Source organism: Ascaphus truei, chromosome 3, assembly GCF_040206685.1.
Source record: "Ascaphus truei isolate aAscTru1 chromosome 3, aAscTru1.hap1, whole genome shotgun sequence".
NCBI classification, from domain to species: Eukaryota; Metazoa; Chordata; class Amphibia; order Anura; family Ascaphidae; genus Ascaphus; species Ascaphus truei.
Genome location: NC_134485.1, coordinates 59,079,232 through 59,101,622, shown reverse-complemented (window position 1 = coordinate 59,101,622; position 22,391 = coordinate 59,079,232). Strand labels below are relative to the sequence as shown.

The 22,391-nt window shown below is 44.4% G+C and overlaps 2 protein-coding genes across 2 annotated transcripts in view; one reads left to right on the top strand and one right to left on the bottom strand.

The window, feature by feature from the left end:
• The window catches only part of NIT2 (nitrilase family member 2), a 31,033-nt gene extending 30,016 nt beyond the window's left edge, over positions 1 to 1,017 (bottom strand). Inside the window, exon 1 of the mRNA XM_075594081.1 lies at positions 987 to 1,017. Within this exon, the coding sequence (XP_075450196.1) occupies positions 987 to 1,002 (16 nt within the window). The 5' untranslated portion in view covers positions 1,003 to 1,017. The remainder of the gene's footprint in view (positions 1 to 986) is intronic.
• A 306-nt stretch (positions 1,018 to 1,323) lies between these two features.
• On the top strand, positions 1,324 to 1,695 carry LOC142490640 (histone H2B-like). Its single transcript, XM_075593059.1, has one exon. The coding sequence runs from the start codon at positions 1,324 to 1,326 to the stop codon at positions 1,693 to 1,695; it is 372 nt and encodes a 123-aa protein (XP_075449174.1).
• Positions 1,696 to 22,391: the final 20,696 nt, after the last annotated feature.

Sequence of the window (22,391 nt, the reverse complement as noted above, 5' to 3'; positions counted from 1 at the left end):
ATCTGCGGAGAAGGCGCCTAAAAGGGCAGCTAGGCAGAGGAAGAGGCGCCGGAACCCGTCTCAAGCAGCCGCCCTGAGAAAGATGCTGAAGGAGATGCACCCACACACCGGCATCACTGCCAAGGCCATGAACGTTCTCACCTCCTTCGTTAATGACATCCGGTGCCGGGTGGCCTCGGAGGGATCCCTGTTGTCGCGGCACAAGGAGCAGCAGGAGCCTAGCTCACAGGAGATCCACACGGCTGCCAGGCACATACTGCCCGGGGAGTTGGCAAAGGACGCCGGGTGCCAACCAATTACCCACCAACTCAGCAAAACCGTCACCAAGGACAGCAGCTGTAACTGAATGCCACGTGGTCTCCGGGGGGGGGGGGGGGAGTGGAACTTGTCCGAAGGGTGACAGGCAACCCGAGCAACAACAGTTGCCTTAAAATGACATCGTGCAGAGATTTGTACCGTTTGTTTTATTAAAGTGCAAAACGGTTCCACGCCTGGCTCTTGTTTCTCTGTGGGGGAGGTTATTGTGTGGGTTGTTAACGGAGCAGCGACTCCTTTCCCCAGCAGAGGTACTAATTAATGTTAATTATGGATTTCCTTAGTCCATTCAGGGGTTTAACATGTTCCCAAGCATGGAAATGCTTTGTAAGGGGAAACTCCCGAATGTAAGGGTGCACTTTTACAGGGTTTTGAGCGCTTACTCCCTCACCTGTATACATTACACTGCTCTCAGATTTTTTTTGGGGGGGTAGGGGTAGGTATAGAGTCGGGATTTACACAAGTCGTGACGTAATAACTCGTACCATCACAATGCTCTGCACGTCATCGTGGCTACGCGTATAACAGCCGTAATATGTACGTGTCTTGCAGACAATTTGTATACGACGAATCACCACCCCTAACCAAAAAAAAAAACACATCAGGTTACTCGGTATGAGAAGTTGATTCGTAAAAGTGGTCTCATCTAGGATACCTCAACTAAAACGCACCAGAAGTGTGACACATACTGAGCTCGGGATTTAAAACATAATGTATTACACGAATGCAGGTAAAGGAGAGACCACAACGCGCTCCCTCACATCGCCTTGTTTAAAACCTAACGGCCGCCAAACATATAAAGCTGTCACGTGCCGTTGCTGCTCTGACGTCAACAATTGACGCGCAGCCATTTGGTTGGCCAAGTCCGACCCATTGTGCGCCAATCGGTATGCTCCGTCCTTCATCCCCCACCGCGGGTATAAAAGTAGCGCAGGACAGGTGTCGGGATGACAGTTATCCCGGAGTCTCTTGAAAGGCGTTGGCGGCAAAATATCCGGATACCATAGGATGGCACCACGAGCAACCCAGAAATCTCCGGAGAAGGCGCCTAAAAGGGCAGTTAGGCAGAGGGAGAGGCGCCGGAACCCGTTTCATGCCGTCGTCCTGCGGAAGATGCTGAAGGAGATGCACCCACACTCCGGCATCACTGCCAAGGCCATGCACGTCCTCACCTCCTTCGTTACTGACATCCTGTGCCGAGTGGCCTCGGAGGGATCCATGTTGTCGCGGCACAAGAAGCAGCAGGAGCCGAGCTCCCAAGAGATCCAGGCGGCTGTCAGGCATATACTGCCCGGGGAGCTGGCAAAGCACGCCGGGTGCCAACCAAGGACTCAGCAAAACAGTCACCAAGCGCAGCAGCTGCAACAGAATGCCACGTGATCTGCGGGGGTGACTTGTCCGGAGGGTGACAGGCAGCCCGAGCAACAAAAATTGCCTTCAAATTACATCTTCTTGCACAGCTTTGTACCGGTTGTTTTATTAAAGTGCAAAACGGTTCCACGCTTGGCTCTTGTTTCTCTGTGGGGGAGGTTATTGTGTGGATTGGTAACGGAGAAATAACTCCTTTCCACAGCAGAGGTGTAACTAAAGATGCTGATGGGCAATCTACTGCTAGGGAGAGGGGTCCTTGAGCACTCCACCATATAAGGCCTCGTTCAGGGTGCTGGCTTCGGAGGGAGGCGTGTTGCCGTGAGAAACAAAGTATTCAATTTGAATACTGTTTGTCAGGGTAGCCCTGTCTCCGAAGCCAGGAGTTGAAGCTGACTACAGTTTCAATAAACGAAAATTTCGTTTTTTGGAGCTGCAGCGGCGTCACTGGGACCTAGGCAGCCAAAGAAATCATTCTTCAGAATGATTTCATGACTGCAACCTCGATACTTACCCTGCTGTGTGTAACCCCGCCCCCTCCCCAACGTGAAAAGTCTGCTGGGGGATAAACACAGATCGCCCAGCAAACTCCCGCACTGCATGCCTCCCGCCCTCCCTCCGAGTCCTGCAGCTGGCACCCTGAACGAGGCCCTAGGCCTCGTTCAGGGTGGCAGAGACAGGAGGTGGGGGGTGTGCGCGCGTCTCAGGCTGCTGGGCGATGTGTGCACATCATCCCCAGCAGACCTTTTCCAGCGTTCAGGAGGCGGGTCTACAGACCTGAGGTTAGGGATGGGTGTTGCTCTTCCCCCTACACTTTCCCGAATGATTCCATTAGCTGCTGAAGTACCAGTGACGCTGCTGCAACTTGAAAAAACAACTTGAGTTGTTTATGCAAATTGTAGCAAGCGTCAACTCCGTACTTCGGCGACAGGGTAGCTTCTACCCTGAACGGATATCTACTTTAAACACTTTGTTTCGAAAGTGCGCACATGTCGCGAAGCAGGCACCCTGAACGAGGCCTTATACAATACACAGTGTGCCGGTGCTCTCCGCTGGGAGGGATCTCCCTGCCTGGGTTACACATTGTATGTAATGGCATGACAGAAATAAGAGGGGCACACGGACCTCCAGGGGGGGGGGGGGGGGGTAATGTTTCCGGTGGGTTTCTTTTTCTGGCCTGTATTCTGTGCAAGTCTAATTACAGATCTCACAGAGTTTGCAATAACCGTATTGATTCCTGCCTCATGTAAAGTTACCCCCTCCAGGGATTATTCTGTATAGAGGACTTTAGTTTTTTTGAGCTCACTAGCTTTCTGAGCACTTTTGCGCATGCTTAGGCTACGCTTATAGTGACGTCAGGCTGCGGTCGCTGGAAAAATCAAATTGAGATGACTTCCAGCGATTGTGACCAAGCCGTCACGTCACACTTACTATAAACGCACGCAATGGCGTCGCCGGCATTATAAGCGCAGCCTTAGCTCTTTGTTAGCTACTGCATAGGCTAAGCACTTTCATTTTCCCTCTATTTTGGGACTATATTCATTATATATCTGTGCTCACTATTAGCAAGTGCAGTTCTAACTGGGTCTTAAAGCTGCAGTTCAAGGTGCCTTTTTTATTTAATTGTATTTTTACCCCTTGAATATGTGCATCAATACAATCCACACAATGATAAGTAATTAGCTAAGTTGCTGATCATCTGTTCTGCTGTGATTGATTTGCTTCGGGGTTCATTAAATGTCTGTCAGTGCAGCAGAAGAGGACCAAAGATGCAAAGTTCTGTGGCGAAGATGATGTGATCAGGCAGTCCCAAGATACAATTGGTGCACTGCTAGAGAGAGTGCAGGACTCAAAAAAGGTTATACCAGAGCCTGTTTCAGAAGAGGAAGGGGATATGACTTGGTAAATGGTTGCTGTAGAAACAAAAATGCTTGTTACATTATAATAAATTAAAAATGTCACTCAGAGTTGTTTTAAAAAAAAATGCTACAAGTATTTTCTCATAGTTCAAAACTGATTAATTATTTTTTTTTAAAACACGTAGGATACTGCTTGGTCTGCAGCTTTAAGGGAAGTACCACAGGGCCTCCTCGTCTTTGGGAACGCGCCAGAAAAAGTGTCTCACCCCCCGAAATGTTGCCCTCCTTAATTCACTCTGTTCCCTTCCCACTCCCGTTTTTTCCGTCTCCTTTGTGTCATTTGTTCTTCTGTGTATAGTTCCCCATTTGCACATTGGGTTTCATATTTGACTTATTTCTGTCCATGTTTGTGTTTTTGGTGCCTGAGGAACAGGGATATAAAGTGATTTGCCCAAGGTCTGAAGGGGCCAACACCAGGAATTTAACCTGCTTCAAACTCAGTGCCAGTGTCAATGTCTTTACTCACTGACCTGCTCCTTCTCTATTAATATGTAGTGTGGGATTGTATGTATTTATGTCTCTTTTACATATACATGTATATATCTGCATGTACGTAATTTTTCCATATACATGCATTTTTCACTTTTTATTCTTTTATATTTTTGTTTTATATCCAATTCAAATTTTGATTGGATGGAATTTCAGTTTAGTTCAATATGTGTTTATTATTGTTTTACCGGGTCCTACTTAAAAAAAAAAAAAAAAATGGGCACCCGGCCACTTGGGATGGCACTTACCTGCAGGGTGGAGGAAGAGAGTGGCGACATCTAGGAAGATCAGCAGAGGTCCTGTGGCAGTGGCAGCATCTGAAGTCTGTATTCAGCTGGTGTGGGAGCAGCAGGAATCCATTACTCAACAGATAGTAGTGTTAACCAGGGAACCATGTGACTAGAGCAGGAGCGTTCCTATTGGACAGCCAGCAATGTATTTATGTATATTGAATTTTACATGTTTATTGATGTTTTCCATACAAGTATGCCCAGCTATCAGCAAACACTCAATTATACCCATTGAGGGTTAAACTATCAATTGGACAGTCATCAATTATATGATTAGGTATTGACTATATAAGGGCTATCAGCCCCTCTGTATGTTACCCCTTAATGAAGTCGCCATTAGTGATGTGACAAAACGCGTATGGTCTTCTTTGAGGACTGAACCAAGGCGCCTGTAACAACTAACAGCCAGTAGCAGTGGAACCAGGAGAGGTGTTACATTTTTGCCGGCAGGATACACGTAGGATATTGCTTGGTCTGCAGCTTTAAGGGAAGTACCACAGGGCCTCCTCGTCTTTGGGAACGCGCCAGAAAAAGTGTCTCACCCCCCGAAATGTTGCCCTCCTTAATTCACTCTGTTCCCTTCCCACTCCCGTTTTTTCCGTCTCCTTTGTGTCATTTGTTCTTCTGTGTATAGTTCCCCATTTGCACATTGGGTTTCATATTTGACTTATTTCTGTCCATGTTTGTGTTTTTGGTGCCTGAGGAACAGGGATATAAAGTGATTTGCCCAAGGTCTGAAGGGGCCAACACCAGGAATTTAACCTGCTTCAAACTCAGTGCCAGTGTCAATGTCTTTACTCACTGACCTGCTCCTTCTCTATTAATATGTAGTGTGGGATTGTATGTATTTATGTCTCTTTTACATATACATGTATATATCTGCATGTACGTAATTTTTCCATATACATGCATTTTTCACTTTTTATTCTTTTATATTTTTGTTTTATATCCAATTCAAATTTTGATTGGATGGAATTTCAGTTTAGTTCAATATGTGTTTATTATTGTTTTACCGGGTCCTACTTAAAAAAAAAAAAAAAAATGGGCACCCGGCCACTTGGGATGGCACTTACCTGCAGGGTGGAGGAAGAGAGTGGCGACATCTAGGAAGATCAGCAGAGGTCCTGTGGCAGTGGCAGCATCTGAAGTCTGTATTCAGCTGGTGTGGGAGCAGCAGGAATCCATTACTCAACAGATAGTAGTGTTAACCAGGGAACCATGTGACTAGAGCAGGAGCGTTCCTATTGGACAGCCAGCAATGTATTTATGTATATTGAATTTTACATGTTTATTGATGTTTTCCATACAAGTATGCCCAGCTATCAGCAAACACTCAATTATACCCATTGAGGGTTAAACTATCAATTGGACAGTCATCAATTATATGATTAGGTATTGACTATATAAGGGCTATCAGCCCCTCTGTATGTTACCCCTTAATGAAGTCGCCATTAGTGATGTGACAAAACGCGTATGGTCTTCTTTGAGGACTGAACCAAGGCGCCTGTAACAACTAACAGCCAGTAGCAGTGGAACCAGGAGAGGTGTTACATTTTTGCCGGCAGGATACACGTAGGATATTGCTTGGTCTGCAGCTTTAAGGGAAGTACCACAGGGCCTCCTCGTCTTTGGGAACGCGCCAGAAAAAGTGTCTCACCCCCCGAAATGTTGCCCTCCTTAATTCACTCTGTTCCCTTCCCACTCCCGTTTTTTCCGTCTCCTTTGTGTCATTTGTTCTTCTGTGTATAGTTCCCCATTTGCACATTGGGTTTCATATTTGACTTATTTCTGTCCATGTTTGTGTTTTTGGTGCCTGAGGAACAGGGATATAAAGTGATTTGCCCAAGGTCTGAAGGGGCCAACACCAGGAATTTAACCTGCTTCAAACTCAGTGCCAGTGTCAATGTCTTTACTCACTGACCTGCTCCTTCTCTATTAATATGTAGTGTGGGATTGTATGTATTTATGTCTCTTTTACATATACATGTATATATCTGCATGTACGTAATTTTTCCATATACATGCATTTTTCACTTTTTATTCTTTTATATTTTTGTTTTATATCCAATTCAAATTTTGATTGGATGGAATTTCAGTTTAGTTCAATATGTGTTTATTATTGTTTTACCGGGTCCTACTTAAAAAAAAAAAAAAAAATGGGCACCCGGCCACTTGGGATGGCACTTACCTGCAGGGTGGAGGAAGAGAGTGGCGACATCTAGGAAGATCAGCAGAGGTCCTGTGGCAGTGGCAGCATCTGAAGTCTGTATTCAGCTGGTGTGGGAGCAGCAGGAATCCATTACTCAACAGATAGTAGTGTTAACCAGGGAACCATGTGACTAGAGCAGGAGCGTTCCTATTGGACAGCCAGCAATGTATTTATGTATATTGAATTTTACATGTTTATTGATGTTTTCCATACAAGTATGCCCAGCTATCAGCAAACACTCAATTATACCCATTGAGGGTTAAACTATCAATTGGACAGTCATCAATTATATGATTAGGTATTGACTATATAAGGGCTATCAGCCCCTCTGTATGTTACCCCTTAATGAAGTCGCCATTAGTGATGTGACAAAACGCGTATGGTCTTCTTTGAGGACTGAACCAAGGCGCCTGTAACAACTAACAGCCAGTAGCAGTGGAACCAGGAGAGGTGTTACATTTTTGCCGGCAGGACCGCTGTTCGGACGAACGATTTAGTGCGCACCCGGATCTGGAAACGGATGCACGTCACCGTCCATGAGGTTTCCAGCTACTCTACTGGCGTATTATCCAGATTCGGCTCTTGCCACAGATTTTCTATGCGCTTGTCCTCTGATATTCCTCCTCTATTTAAAGTCCAGGAAGTTGTTTCTTCCTAGCGTTTGCAACTGTGTTTTCTTGCCAGTCCATATCCGTATTACCTGTCCATGCCCATGTCCCAATCCTGTCTCTGTTTGCCAGGTCCTGTTCATGTTACCTTGTCTGCTATCCGATTTAACCAGGATTGCTCGTCTCTGTCCTAATTAAATCCTGTTTTCTATCACTTTCCTTCCTGAGTTTTGACATCCTCCCCGGTGTTCTCAGACCCATCCCTAGTTAACTAACTTGGTATTCCTAAAAAAAAAGATATGGGAGGAAACTCAAGAAAAATATATTCCAGAAAGCATGTAAAAATATATTTCATATGCGCTCTATATAACAAGTAATGGAATCCATTGTAGTATTCAAAACTTAAATCTCAGATATTTGAACAATCGACCCCAAAAAAACAACTTTAGTATAAAAAAAAGTATTTAAAAATATTATAATATGTAGTTCCTGAGTCCAGGACATTAACGTAATCTTCCAGCCACAAAAAGCAATATTTTGTATACCCCCTCACAAAATCGGAACCGGACCAATGGCCCCAAAAACTTTAAAGAAAAAAAAAATGTGAGCGATTTGGGCCCTTATTTTAAAAATCAAGAGGAAGCCCACTCATCTCAAGCCTTTGATGCGCAGTCACGTGGGGGCTCAGACTCTGAGCAAGACCCCTCGGATGAGCCGTTGGATTAACACTCCACAAAACAAGATATATTAGACCTCTATGCAGGCCTGAAGGCTCAGTTTCAAGCAGAACTAAAAGAAATTAAGAAAGATATATCCTTGCTGGGAGAGAGAACTGATGCTTTGGAGAGGAATATGGATGAAACTATCCTGAACCAAGCCAGCGCAGCCCGCTCCACTGAATTGCTAAAGACCCAGCTCGAGGACATGGCAGAGCGCCAAGAAGATATGGAGAACAGAGAGAGAAGAAATAACCTGAGAATCAGGGGTATCGAGGAATCCAGCACGAAGACTTCATTTCAAGATGGCTGACGGTAATGCTCCACACAGCATGGAGGAGTCGTTCCAGATGGACTGCTGCCACAGGGCACTACATCCCCGTCCCAAACCGGGGGATCCACCACGTAATGTGATAAGGTTTCATTACTACCAAACGAAAGAGGCATTTTACTCCATGTTCAAGGAAAATGGGGGAACTGGCCTTTAAGAACATTCCCCTACAGGTTTACCAAGACCTCTCCCCTACCACGCTCGCCAGGCGCCGTCTCCTGCAGCCTATTACATTGGAGCTGCGGAAGAAAGGAATAAGGTATCACTGGACCTTCTCGCTAGCCTTCTAGTTATTAAAGACGGATCGTCCTTCTCCATCAAAAACCAGAATGCCCCAACTTCCTGAAACAGCTAATCCTCACCCAAGAAACAGCACCAATCTCGCAGGGAGATACAGTCCCATTGTTGCAAAGGTTGTGTCCAATTTGGGAGGAGACAAGGCCCACCCATTGCTGTACCAGAAGCAGCAAGGACCCTGGTGTTCCCGGCACAGCCTGAATGGTAGGACCGGAGTTTACCAATGACCGAGATCTGTCCCTACCTTCTCCCCCAGCCCACCATGGTAACTGCACACCTGTGTGCCCCTCCTGGATGGGACTTTCCCTCGGGATCTTGGAGCGAGGGGGGTGAGGTGACCCGGTCTGTTTGCTTTTTTCTCCCCTCCCCCTCGCCAATCGGGCGCATGGGAATCGGACAATAATCTGGAACTTTCCAATAGCCCCTAATTCCTCCTAGGGACCCTCCGGGGGAATTTGAGCAATCAATGCACGGGCCTACTGACGAAGGTCGGAACGGGTTGCGGGATAAGAGGGTGTCCCATTTCAGTGCTTCTCTATGCCTCATGCCGGTAGGTGATTGGAGGCGCTCGCTAACTGATCCCACGGTGGAACTCCGCGATATGTACAACGGGGCCTAGTCCTAAAGCACTCTTTATAACTAGGCGGAGGCCATGTGTGGTGGACTTATAATAATCTCTCGGCCGGGAGACAAGGATCCTATTTTTAAGACCATGAACAAGCCCAATTCAAGATTTTGGTCTGGGTGGCCTTTTCCCCCTGGACTTGGCGTCTGATTCCCATTTGAAGATGTTTACAATATTGGTGGGGGGTGGAGTGTTTTGGAGTTTAGGGGATAATATGTTGTCTAATGTTTGTACATATATTCTCTGAAGTTAATATTCTATATGTTCTGTTTCCCAATCTCACATTAAGTGGTTATGAATATTCTGTGGTTAAATTTAACCGTATGCTGGATGCGGCCAGACGAGCCCTGTTGGCTAGGTCATCCCGACATGCGTCCCACTAAGGATAGCATGCACAGCTGTGTGTGTCCTGCCCTGTCCCTTGGTCCCCCATACCCAAGTGCTCTCTGCTTATTGAAGAATGCTCAGGTCACTACGTAAACTTTTAAAGAAAACCGTTTTAATCCTCTGTCAAATCCCACCGGAATGACATCTAAGATCTGAAGAATTCCAGACTGGGTAGGATCAATCAATTGTTTCTGACACCAAAAGGAGAAGGGTCTTTCAAACCCAGTAATAGATCCTTGAAGTCACCTTTCCTGAATACATCAAGGTTGCTACCACCAGGTTTGATAAACCTAGAGCTTTTATAGACCTCCTCACAATCTCCAGGAAATCAACTGTAGTAACGCTGGATTAGGATGAATTACTGGCCCTTGTCTGATCAAGAGATTAACCAGTTCCACAAACCCTGATCTGGTCTAATGCAGATTAATATTACATCTGCATTGTCCCTCCCGCTCTTGCTTACAACAGCTGGAAGTCATAGAAATTCTATGCGAGCCAGAACTTTCATGTTACCGACATGGCGTCACAAGTGGCCTTTGGATCTCGCCATCTTGAGAAATATATTGGAAGCTTTTGGTTTACCAATGAAGCCATGAGGTCAGATGAAGGTAGACCCTAGTTGTAAACGATTACTCAGAAAACTTGTGGGCACAATTCCCATTTTCCTGGTAAACTGATTGCCTGCTCAGAAATTCTGTTTGTTCTGACACCTGAGCATCCTTGGAACTTCTAAGTGTTTAAGATTGAATTGAAACGTCTGCCTGGTCTGTAGACTCTGCCCGCTTGATAATTGAGTCTTGGATTTTTTGGACGCGAGGACTGAAATTCTCTCTGCTGTGGCAGCAACTGTCTCTTGAAGACAGAAATCCTTGTCAGGATGTCATTCAAGGCTTCTTAAAAAAAAAAGTAGGAACCTGTATAAGACAGAGACACTAATCTTGACTTGAAATTATCTACTGCCAATGATTTCTGGCGACTATAGAAAATGCTGAGGACCTGGCCGTGAGTTGCATGACGTCCATGGATGCGTCGCACAGGAAATTCATGCCGTCTTTTAGACTTGAAAAGTCCAATAATAGCATCTGTCTGAAAGTACCTGATTGGATCTTTGATCTGGAAAACCGGATTGAGAGTCTTACTGTTCTGGCTATATTGGCTATAGCGGTTACGAATTTCATCGCTATGCCCAGACTAGTGTATTGCTTCTGTAGTGTACCGTCCATACATTTTTCAATTGGATCTTTAAATGAAGATCCGTCTTCTAAGGAATTTGAAAAGGGCTTTGCTATCCGAACAATTGCAGTGTCAACTTTAGGAGGGAGACTCCATGATCTGCAGTCTTCCTCTTGGAATGGATCCAGTCTCTTTAAACGTCTCGTTATGCCACATTTTTCCGTTATCTTACATTGTGATTTAATGATATCTTGAATCGTTCTGTGGACTAGAAAAAAATCTAGTTACCTTCCTCTCTCCTCTCTCCCTCGCGGCAACACACTGAACGCCGGCGGGCAGTGATGACGTCACTGTATCGGCGTCAGCCAGGAGAATGCCAGAAAGAGCTATCACTTAACCAGAGAACTGATGTAATACTGGTGGTTATATCAGATCAATAGAGGTATAATTCCAACGCGTTTCGTAGCACCATAAAGGCCACTTCTTCACTGCCCGTCGGCGTTCAGTGTGTTGCCGCGAGGGAGAGAGGAGACGCTGTCCTGTGTGATTGCCAATACATCAGCTACCCCTGATCTTAACGGAGCTCTGGACTCATTCACTCTGACGGTGTGGATGATACTGAGGGACCCTCTGCCTACACAGCGCAGCAGATGAGAGCACGGCAGGCTGACTACAGAATCCCGGAATTGGGCGATTCGTCGCAGCTTCCCCGTGTGTCCCGGTGTCTGAGTGGTAACAACTGTCACTGTTACAGTTAAATGCTCGATTTACTTTTTTCTGATGTACGCAGAACCTTGAATTATTTTTAAATTATAAATTGTTCATTCTTATTTCACAATGAGCGTTTGTGCGCTGTTTTTTGTTTTGTTTTGTCTAGATTCAGGGTCTTGGACCACCCTCAATACAGAAGCAGACGCTCTTTATACCCAATTGGTAACACAGTTATCTTTACTCACTTGAGTATTTAGTGGATATTTCACTAATATTATTTCTCACAATTGTTGGTCCACTATAGTTGCGCACTTGTATTGTTTTTACTTTGTTACACTTCAGTTTAGGCTGAGATTCTAGTTTCTCAAAGGATTGCACGTGTGACTATTTCATCCAGCCCACACATTTATTTAAAAGTGAAAGGGTATTTCTCTGCAACTTTAGCAATACAAGCAGCCCACAGTCTTTTGGGGTGAGATGCTTGTATCTTAACTTCACAGACGGCACAATACCTGGACTTTGCAATTTATTTCTTAGGCTAGGTCCCCAGTGGCAATGGCTGCGCACACAATGGCGTGCGTGCCGCACACAAGGTACAGCCTTCTATGGGGCAGGCCCCAGTCGGTGTGTGTGCGTACACAAGCCGCGATGAGCAACCGCCTTGGCCAAAAGACAAGATTTTTGTCTTTTGGCGCGACAGCCGAGTATTGGCCACGTCACGGCGGTGGCTTAGCCAATGAGGGCGAACCAGCTGCGTGACATCATGGCTGCGCCCTCTCCCCCCCCCCCCCAGTCACTATTTCCTGCTCTTCTCCTGCAGCTCAACCACAGACCGCAGCATTGACCTGTGCATGCGCCTCCAGGCTCACATGCAGCAGTGATCACTAGGGCCATAGGTACAAGAAAGGTCAGGGAGTTGGTTGAAAACAGCAGGAGCCTGTTGGTTATCAGAAGCCCATGTGCTCTATGGCTGCTGTATTGAGGAGGTGCAGAATAATGCTGGTGGTTGTAGGTACAGTAGGATCTTGACAGACACTCCTGACAAAGCTAGATTGACATTAGCAAAACATGTAGAGTGAACAGACGAAGGAGAGAGCCAACGCAACCGGGAAATCGTGACGTCATAGCACTGCAGGGAGCAGAGTGCCATTCCTAGCGTCCGCTATCGGGAGAGAAACATGAGGCAAACCCAGGAGCAAAGTCCCACACCAGTATTCAGCGTAGGAGGGGAGAGAGACTGTCCTCATCAGAAAAGATACCATTTTATGTCCTGAATGGCATAAACAAATGTGAGAGTCCATTCAGGGGGATTTTATCATTGTGTGCATTAACATACTGCACCATCAGTCCCTTTTCTCCTTACACTGCAAGATCCTACTGTACCTTCAACCACCAGCATTATTCTGCATCTCCTAAATACAGTAGCTATAGAGCACATGGGTTGCTGATACCCAACAGGGTCCTGCTGTTTTCAACCAACTCCCTCACCTTTCTTGTACCAGCACTTTTGGAAGAATCTGGCTGTTTCTTTTAGAGGAGAAGGAGAAAAACTGGAAGAGCACTACTGTAGGTATCAAAAAAGTAGAAAGGAGGGTGCGTAAACCATATAAAGATTATTTATTGGTCATGGAAAAACAGGGCAATGGAGAGCCCTACAACGCTTCACAGAGCGCTTTCTCAAGGTATACATATCACAACTTTATTAACATATATAGACACAGAATGACATAACCAGCCAATACTCACAGCTCACACGCGATCCACCCACTTTGATTGCTAATGGTCTTCTGATGTGTATACACCTAATCAGTATATTCAGACACAGAGACGACAACTCCGCCCCCAACTACCAATCCGGAGACATGCGTGGTCTAGCAACCCCCAGTAGTACGCGCTTGCGCAGTAACCAAAACTGAGGGAGAGTCCTCAATGTCAATGGAGGCCGTGGGGAGAGCGCGTCATCAAATGGCCCTGACTGTATACCTCACTGGGGCTCTAAGTGCGCGCGCAACTGCGCTCTGCAAGACACTAGTCCCTCCCCGCAGTGGGAGCAGTCACATGGTCTGTTTCTTTTAGAGAACAGACGACAGAGGTTAGTGGCTCCTCCTTCCCAGGTTTTAAGCCCGCCCCTCCCCACTTCCCAAGTTAGTAGGTCCTTTCATTCTACTTGATCCAATGTGATCTTTCTCCCTCCTAATAGAGGTAAATGAGAATTTTAATCCTAATAGAGGTATATTAGTATTTTATCTGGTAGTGTTAGGACTTGCGAACAGGTGTCTGCCTTGTCGTGGCTCGCAAGCTTACAACGCTTTGGCCAAAGGGTTAAACTAAATGACACTTTTTCCAGGAGAATATATCAGTATTTTACTGTGTATTTTTGTCATGTTGGATGTAGCCTTGGGCTTCTCGGTCGTCTGTTGTATACATATGTGAAAAATGAAAGGAGGATACCTGGCGCTTAAAGAGTCACTGTGTCCTTATGAAACAGTCTGATCTTTAAAGAGTGTCTCAAAGTCCAAAACTTGAAGTGGATGGCTGTAGTTTTTCTTCACTGCTGCTGTTCTTCAATACACCTGAAATTGATAAAAGGGTACACCATTGCGCAGTACTACTGATGTTTGATGTTAACCCCTTATTGCCAACTTCCCCAGTGTGGACTGAATACACTTACAGGAGTGTTTCTTTCAGGATACAGTGGAGACAATCTGTGCTTTATTCCCTTTCCGTTCTTTATACACCACGAATCCCCTGGGTGCTTCCTTTGTCTCTTGGGATTTCGTGATTCCCAGAATCACCCGAACTCCACGAGCCCCCAGACAAGGATTTGAACAATAGCAAAGAAGGGGGTCACAAATTTATTAAAAAAACGGCTTCAACAAGCCTAAAAATGGCTGATTAGCCTGCACTAAAAACAAGTGGATGGTTACTCACATGTACTCACATGAATACATGCGTATCAAAACTTCATAAGGATGCCGTCCGCAGCTTGTGCCTCCTGTGTTTGCTCCGGATGAGAAGGGCTCTCTCACAGCATAACTTCTCCGGTTAGGTGTAATAGAGAGTCTCTCCCTCCACTGGGCTGCGTTCCGGATTGCAACCGAGGGTTCTGGCAGACTCCTCACCTCTCAAACCACAGATGCTGCACTGTACTGCTCTCACGGGATCCTAACTCCTCCCACCCTAACGCGTTTCGTGACGTAGGCACGCCATTTTCTCAAAGGAATGAGGAGTTACAACTGATCTCTCTTTAAATACCCTCTAGGGGTGGTTAACCTTGCAAGTAATGAACTGATGAGTATCACATGTTGGTGTACACTTGTCTGCTATTAACCAATGTGTATCTAAGGGAGTTAACACCTTGGGATTCAAATAACAGCATGTTCAGCAGACTTACACTTAAACGTGATATAACAGACTTACATATACATACATCATAATAAAATCTAAACTTTTCCTAAAACGGACCAACCCTATATGAATGAGGCTAAGGGCATTGCTGTAAAATAAAAAGGGCATAGAATCTGTTTATTCTTTTAGAAATGAAGCCAGGTCGAATTCTATGTTCAAACCCTTGGGGCCTAGGGTTTTTAAGGTATATATCCAAAAACTTTCCTTTTTGGATAAATTGTTTAACCTATCCCCCCCCCTCCAATTGGGTTTAGGACAATCTATTCCTTTGCATACCAAACCTTTGGGATTTTGATTGTGGGCTAATCTGAAATGATTGGAGACACTATGTGTCTCCAAACCTCTTTTAATATTATAGATGTGTTCTGCTAGTCTACGTGTCAGTGGTCTTCCCGTTCTTCCCACATATTGAAGTCCACATGGACACTGTAGGAGATATACACAAAACTTGCTTTTGCAGTTGATAAATGTGCCAATCTCGTACGTTCTATTCGTAACTGTGAAATGGAAACTGGCACATTTCTCACTGAAGCTGCAGGCAGTGCACTTTCCACACACAAAATAACCTTTAAAATCAGATAGCCAATTGGACGGTTTATGCTTCATTCTATCATTTGGACAGCTTGGTGCTAACGATGCTTTTAGATCATTAGCTTTTTTATATATGATCTGAGGTTGTGGAGGTAAAATGGTTTGTAATATGGGGTCTCGTAGAAGGATTCCCCAATGTTTTTTTATTGTTTTTACTATTTCCGGGGCCATACCATTATATTTTGTAATAAATGGTATGAATTCTCCTTCTTTCACTTTTTTAGTTTTCTTACGATTTATGTCAATTAGTAATGACCTATCTATCTGATTCACTTTCTCAATAGCTGATTCTACTTTATGTTTGTTATAATTTCGTGCCATAAACTTATGTTTCAGATCTTTAACCTGTTCCTCATAAATATGTTTTTGAGAACAGTTTCTTTTTATTCTCAAGGCTTGTCCTTGTGGAATATTATCTACCCATCTTGGGTGATGGTGACTGGACGCCAAGAGATAGGTGTTTGCATCCACTTCTTTAAAGTATGTTTTTGTGTGCACAACATGGTTCTCTACATATAAGGTAAGGTCTAGAAAATTGATGGACACAGGGTGACTATTAAAAGTGAATCTGATATTGCAGGTGTTAGCGTTAAGATAATCTTGGAACTCAGTTAATTCTTTTTGAGTTCCCCGCCACACGCACAGCACATCATCAATATATCTTTTCCAGAGTACCAGGCCCGCACAGAACGGATTGTTCCCCCAAATCTGCCCATGTTCCCACATGGCCATGAACAGATTGGCATAGCTCGGTGCAAACCTGGTACCCATTGCGGTGCCGCACGTCTGGAGGAAGAACTCCCCATCATGACTGAAGTAATTGTGCTGGAGAATGTATTTAATACCACCAAGAACAAACTCCATTAATGCAGAACTGACTTCACTGTCTTGCTCCAATGCCATCCTAATTGCTTTTAAACCTGTTTCGTGCTCAATGATAGTGTATAGAGACACCACGTCACATGTAACCCAAATGTAGTCATCTTCCCAAGTGAGTTTTTCAATTAAATTTAACACGTGTGTGGTGTCCCTTAAATATGATGGGACTTGTGTGACATATTTCTGTAATATATGATCTAAGAATTGAGACAGGTTTGAGGTTAGGGAACCGATCCCTGAAATGATCGGTCTTCCCGGGGGTCTGATAGGGTCCTTGTGTAGTTTGGGGATGAAGTAAAACACTGGTATTTTAGGCTCCTCCACCATAAGAAAATCATGTTCTTTCTTGGTTATTACTTCATCCTCCAAACCTTTATTTTAAAGCAGCCGATAAAGGGGGGGGGGCTGGTAGTTATGGACTCAAGTTACTATCAGGAAGAATCCAACAGGATCCTTAGTGATCAGATCACATATAGAAAATTGGAGAAAAATCCCACAGACCAGTTCAAGAAAGAACTCTCAATTTTTATAAATAAAGGTTTGGAGGATGAAGTAATAACCAAGAAAGAACATGATTTTCTTATGGTGGAGGAGCCTAAAATACCAGTGTTTTACTTCATCCCCAAACTACACAAGGACCCTATCAGACCCCCGGGAAGACCGATCATTTCAGGGATCGGTTCCCTAACCTCAAACCTGTCTCAATTCTTAGATCATATATTACAGAAATATGTCACACAAGTCCCATCATATTTAAGGGACACCACACACGTGTTAAATTTAATTGAAAAACTCACTTGGGAAGATGACTACATTTGGGTTACATGTGACGTGGTGTCTCTATACACTATCATTGAGCACGAAACAGGTTTAAAAGCAATTAGGATGGCATTGGAGCAAGACAGTGAAGTCAGTTCTGCATTAATGGAGTTTGTTCTTGGTGGTATTAAATACATTCTCCAGCACAATTACTTCAGTCATGATGGGGAGTTCTTCCTCCAGACGTGCGGCACCGCAATGGGTACCAGGTTTGCACCGAGCTATGCCAATCTGTTCATGGCCATGTGGGAACATGGGCAGATTTGGGGGAACAATCCGTTCTGTGCGGGCCTGGAACTCTGGAAAAGATATATTGATGATGTGCTGTGCGTGTGGCGGGGAACTCAAAAAGAATTAACTGAGTTCCAAGATTATCTTAACGCTAACACCTGCAATATCAGATTCACTTTTAATAGTCACCCTGTGTCCATCAATTTTCTAGACCTTACCTTATATGTAGAGAACCATGTTGTGCACACAAAAACATACTTTAAAGAAGTGGATGCAAACACCTATCTCTTGGCGTCCAGTCACCATCACCCAAGATGGGTAGATAATATTCCACAAGGACAAGCCTTGAGAATAAAAAGAAACTGTTCTCAAAAACATATTTATGAGGAACAGGTTAAAGATCTGAAACATAAGTTTATGGCACGAAATTATAACAAACATAAAGTAGAATCAGCTATTGAGAAAGTGAATCAGATAGATAGGTCATTACTAATTGACATAAATCGTAAGAAAACTAAAAAAGTGAAAGAAGGAGAATTCATACCATTTATTACAAAATATAATGGTATGGCCCCGGAAATAGTAAAAACAATAAAAAAAACATTGGGGAATCCTTCTACGAGACCCCATATTACAAACCATTTTACCTCCACAACCTCAGATCATATATAAAAAAGCTAATGATCTAAAAGCATCGTTAGCACCAAGCTGTCCAAATGATAGAATGAAGCATAAACCGTCCAATTGGCTATCTGATTTTAAAGGTTATTTTGTGTGTGGAAAGTGCACTGCCTGTAGCTTCAGTGAGAAATGTGCCAGTTTCCATTCCACAGTTACGAATAGAACGTACGAGATTGGCACATTTATCAACTGCAAAAGCAAGTTTTGTGTATATCTCCTACAGTGTCCATGTGGACTTCAATATGTGGGAAGAACGGGAAGACCACTGACACGTAGACTAGCAGAACACATCTATAATATTAAAAGAGGTTTGGAGACACATAGTGTCTCCAATCATTTCAGATTAGCCCACAATCAAAATCCCAAAGGTTTGGTATGCAAAGGAATAGATTGTCCTAAACCCAATTGGAGGGGGGGGGGGGGTAGGTTAAACAATTTATCCAAAAAGGAAAGTTTTTGGATATATACCTTAAAAACCCTAGCCCCCAAGGGTTTGAACATAGAATTCGACCTGGCTTCATTTCTAAAAGAATAAACAGATTCTATGCCCTTTTTATTTTACAGCAATGCCCTTAGCCTCATTCATATAGGGTTGGTCCGTTTTAGGAAAAGTTTAGATTTTATTATGATGTATGTATATGTAAGTCTGTTATATCACGTTTAAGTGTAAGTCTGCTGAACATGCTGTTATTTGAATCCCAAGGTGTTAACTCCCTTAGATACACATTGGTTAATAGCAGACAAGTGTACACCAACATGTGATACTCATCAGTTCATTACTTGCAAGGTTAACCACCCCTAGAGGGTATTTAAAGAGAGATCAGTTGTAACTCCTCATTCCTTTGAGAAAGTGGCGTGCCTATGTCACGAAACGCGTTAGGGTGGGAGGAGTTAGGATCCCGTGAGAGCAGTACAGTGCAGCATCTGTGGTTTGAGAGGTGAGGAGTCTGCCAGAACCCTCGGTTACAATCCGGAACGCAGCCCAGTGGAGGGAGAGACTCTATTACACCTAACCGGAGAAGTTATGCTGTGAGAGAGCCCTTCTCATCCGGAGCAAACACAGGAGGCACAAGCTGCGGACGGCATCCTTATGAAGTTTTGATACGCATGTATTCATGTGAGTACATGTGAGTAACCATCCACTTGTTTTTAGTGCAGGCTAATCAGCCATTTTTAGGCTTGTTGAAGCCGTTTTTTTAATAAATTTGTGACCCCCTTCTTTGCTATTGTTCAAATCCTTGTCTGGGGGCTCGTGGAGTTCGGGTGATTCTGGGAATCACGAAATCCCAAGAGACAAAGGAAGCACCCAGGGGATTCGTGGTGTATAAAGAACGGAAAGGGAATAAAGCACAGATTGTCTCCACTGTATCCTGAAAGAAACACTCCTGTAAGTGTATTCAGTCCACACTGGGGAAGTTGGCAATAAGGGGTTAACATCAAACATCAGTAGTACTGCGCAATGGTGTACCCTTTTATCAATTTCAGGTGTATTGAAGAACAGCAGCAGTGAAGAAAAACTACAGCCATCCACTTCAAGTTTTGGACTTTGAGACACTCTTTAAAGATCAGACTGTTTCATAAGGACACAGTGACTCTTTAAGCGCCAGGTATCCTCCTTTCATTTTTCACAGTCCTTTATGCAAATTGAGATATTTGCTTTGTGGGAAACCTATGGCAGCTTTGACCTCTTGTTAATCACATTTGGTATTTGTTTTTCACGTGTATTTCACACATATCTAGGTTTAGCGCTTGAGTTAGGGTTTCACACTTTTTTAATTCTGTTGTATACATATGCCACGCTCAATAGCACTCCATTTTGACACTTATATACATAAAGCCCCAGATGAAGTCCTAGTTACAGGACGAAACGCGTAGGGTGGAGGCTCTAAGACAACTCTTAGCTCCCCTATCCAGTATCTACATGCAGCAGAATCTCCCGAATATCAGAGCACCCCTGGACAGTATACTCGAGTTGCGGCCGGTATTCCGGTTGAGTGACGTCAGCGGGCCAGTCTCGCGAGATCAGAGGAACAACCAGGAAGCTCAGGAGGATAGCAGCAGCCGGAGGAGATCCACTATGGAGGATCTCAGCGTTCCACGTGGAGGACAAACAAACAAACCGTGACTCCAGGCAGCAGGACGGAGAGGATTATTATATCCTATATGCTTGTTTACATCTGCTACTTTGTAAGTAGCGATCTACCTTTGCGCATATACTTTTACTAAAACGTACTTCACTATATTTTGTTTTCTCTTCATTTCAAAGCAACCAGCAATTCCCAATATATCCTCAGTTCATTTATGCTCAATTTTTATGGTTTAGTTACCAGTTTTGCGCCGATGTACACACACACACACACACACACACACACACACACACATTTATTTTGTGGGGGCTCAGGGGTTCCCAAAAAGAGCTTGCTGGGGTTTTGTGTTTTGTTTCTTTTAGAGGTTGAGTAGTTGATAGTTTTTATTTTAATCTTATTGTATTTTATATCCATTTAGTTTTATGTGTATTTATGTATCACATTTATTCTAATTTCGTTTTAAGCATAGTCTTTCTTAACATCTGATCAACACCACTCAGTGGCATTGTTGCATTGGTTTTGGAGTATAGGTGAGCGCCTAGGAGTCTCTTTTTTCATTTCCAACACTGGGGCCTCAGCCTTGGGCTGCGCTTATAGTGCTGGCGACAGCGGCGCAATGTAAAAACAAATGTATTGTTGGCACCGATTGTGCACGCAACGGCGCGACCAAGCGACAGCGCTACCAAAAATCTGGTGGTCACCGTTATTTGATTTTTTCAGCGACAGTCTCCCCTTGTGCCCAATCAGAGAGCTTCTCCGTCCCTCTGCCTTCCCCCTTTCTGATGTCACTGGCCCTGTAGCAAGCGACGTCGCCTAAACTTTAAATGCAACTATCGCAATGACGATGGCTGTCATCGGTCGCGTCGCCGGCAGTATAAGCGCAGCCTAGGTGCCGGCGACAGAGATACGACGTTGCATCAAAACAAATGTATTGCCGCCGTCGCGAGTGCTTATAGTAGGCGCAACGCAGCGACAGCTTGGTCGCTATCGCTGGGTCACTTCAATTTGATTTTTTCCAGCGACCGCAGCGTGACGTCAGCATCGCCGGCGACGGCACGCTGCGGTCACTGGAAAAATCAAATTGACTTTACTTCCAGCGATCGCGACCAAGCCGTCACACCGCTTCTACTATAAGCGCACGCAACAGCGGCAAAACATTTGTTTTGCCGCGACGTCGTCATGTCGCCGGTACTATAAGCGCAGCCTAAGGCCAAGTCCCCGCTAGCGCTGATCGGGCAGAGCGTGCGGCGCTTGCGGAGGAGACTTACATATATAGATATATGTAAGTCCATGCTCACGCGGTGCGTGTGGCGCTCGTGCACACACGCTCAGCCGCGATCGGCGCTTACATAAACAAAAAATCTATACTTACCGCGCGACACACCTCCTTCATACCTGTGTCAGAATTGTATTGTCCTACTCCAGCTAACAGGAGAAACTATACACCATTAGTTATGACTGCCATGAAGGTTGTAGAAGTAACACAATTTTTACACAAACATTTGCAGTTGTTGGCCAACATTTGTCCATTTCTAGATTGCTAAAATTACTATTTAGAGTCGTGCAAGACCTCTAGGTAATATTCACTGATTAACAAGTTCAGGACCCAATCACTGTAAATCACAGTAAAAATAATTTGACATTTATGAAATCCAATGTCTGAATACATTTCCTACTATACATTTGTTTCTCCAATTTAACCTTATCACGGGTCACTAATCTTTGTCACTGACCTGTAACATCACCATGCTACACCTGTGACCAGAACATTTCCCTTGCCTGGTTCTCTATTGCCAGTCCTTTATAAATATATGTTTTTTAAGTGGGGTGCCCCTTTAAGCACTGTACCATGTTTCCTTTTAAGACTAACACTGGTTCCCAACTTTTTTTTTTTACACTGTACACCCCGATAGAAAATATTTGTTCTAAAAACCCCTAATTAATCTTATTGCCAGCTCAGACTATTGCTAACATAACTGACCGATCCCAGGCAGCATAGTGACCTAAGCTTGTGAGAGGGGAATAGATCTTTAAGGCTCTAAACTGCACTGCAGAGTGCAGTCAGCGTGGGTGGTATAGCTGTCAATCACTGTGGGACCTTCCAAAGTCCCTCCCCACAATGCCCTGCTACTGTGGGTGCAAAGGATGGACTTTGGAAGCTATTGTTGTAATTGACCGCTATACTACCCACGCTACGGTGCAGTTAGGGGGCCTTACCAAGTGCACAGTTCCCCTCCCCACAGGCTCAGGAACCCAC

Coding starts and splice junctions, on each gene's coding strand:
- LOC142490640 (XM_075593059.1), top strand. CDS start 1,324: ATGGCACCACGAGCAACCCAGAAATCTCCGGAGAAGGCGCCTAAAAGG.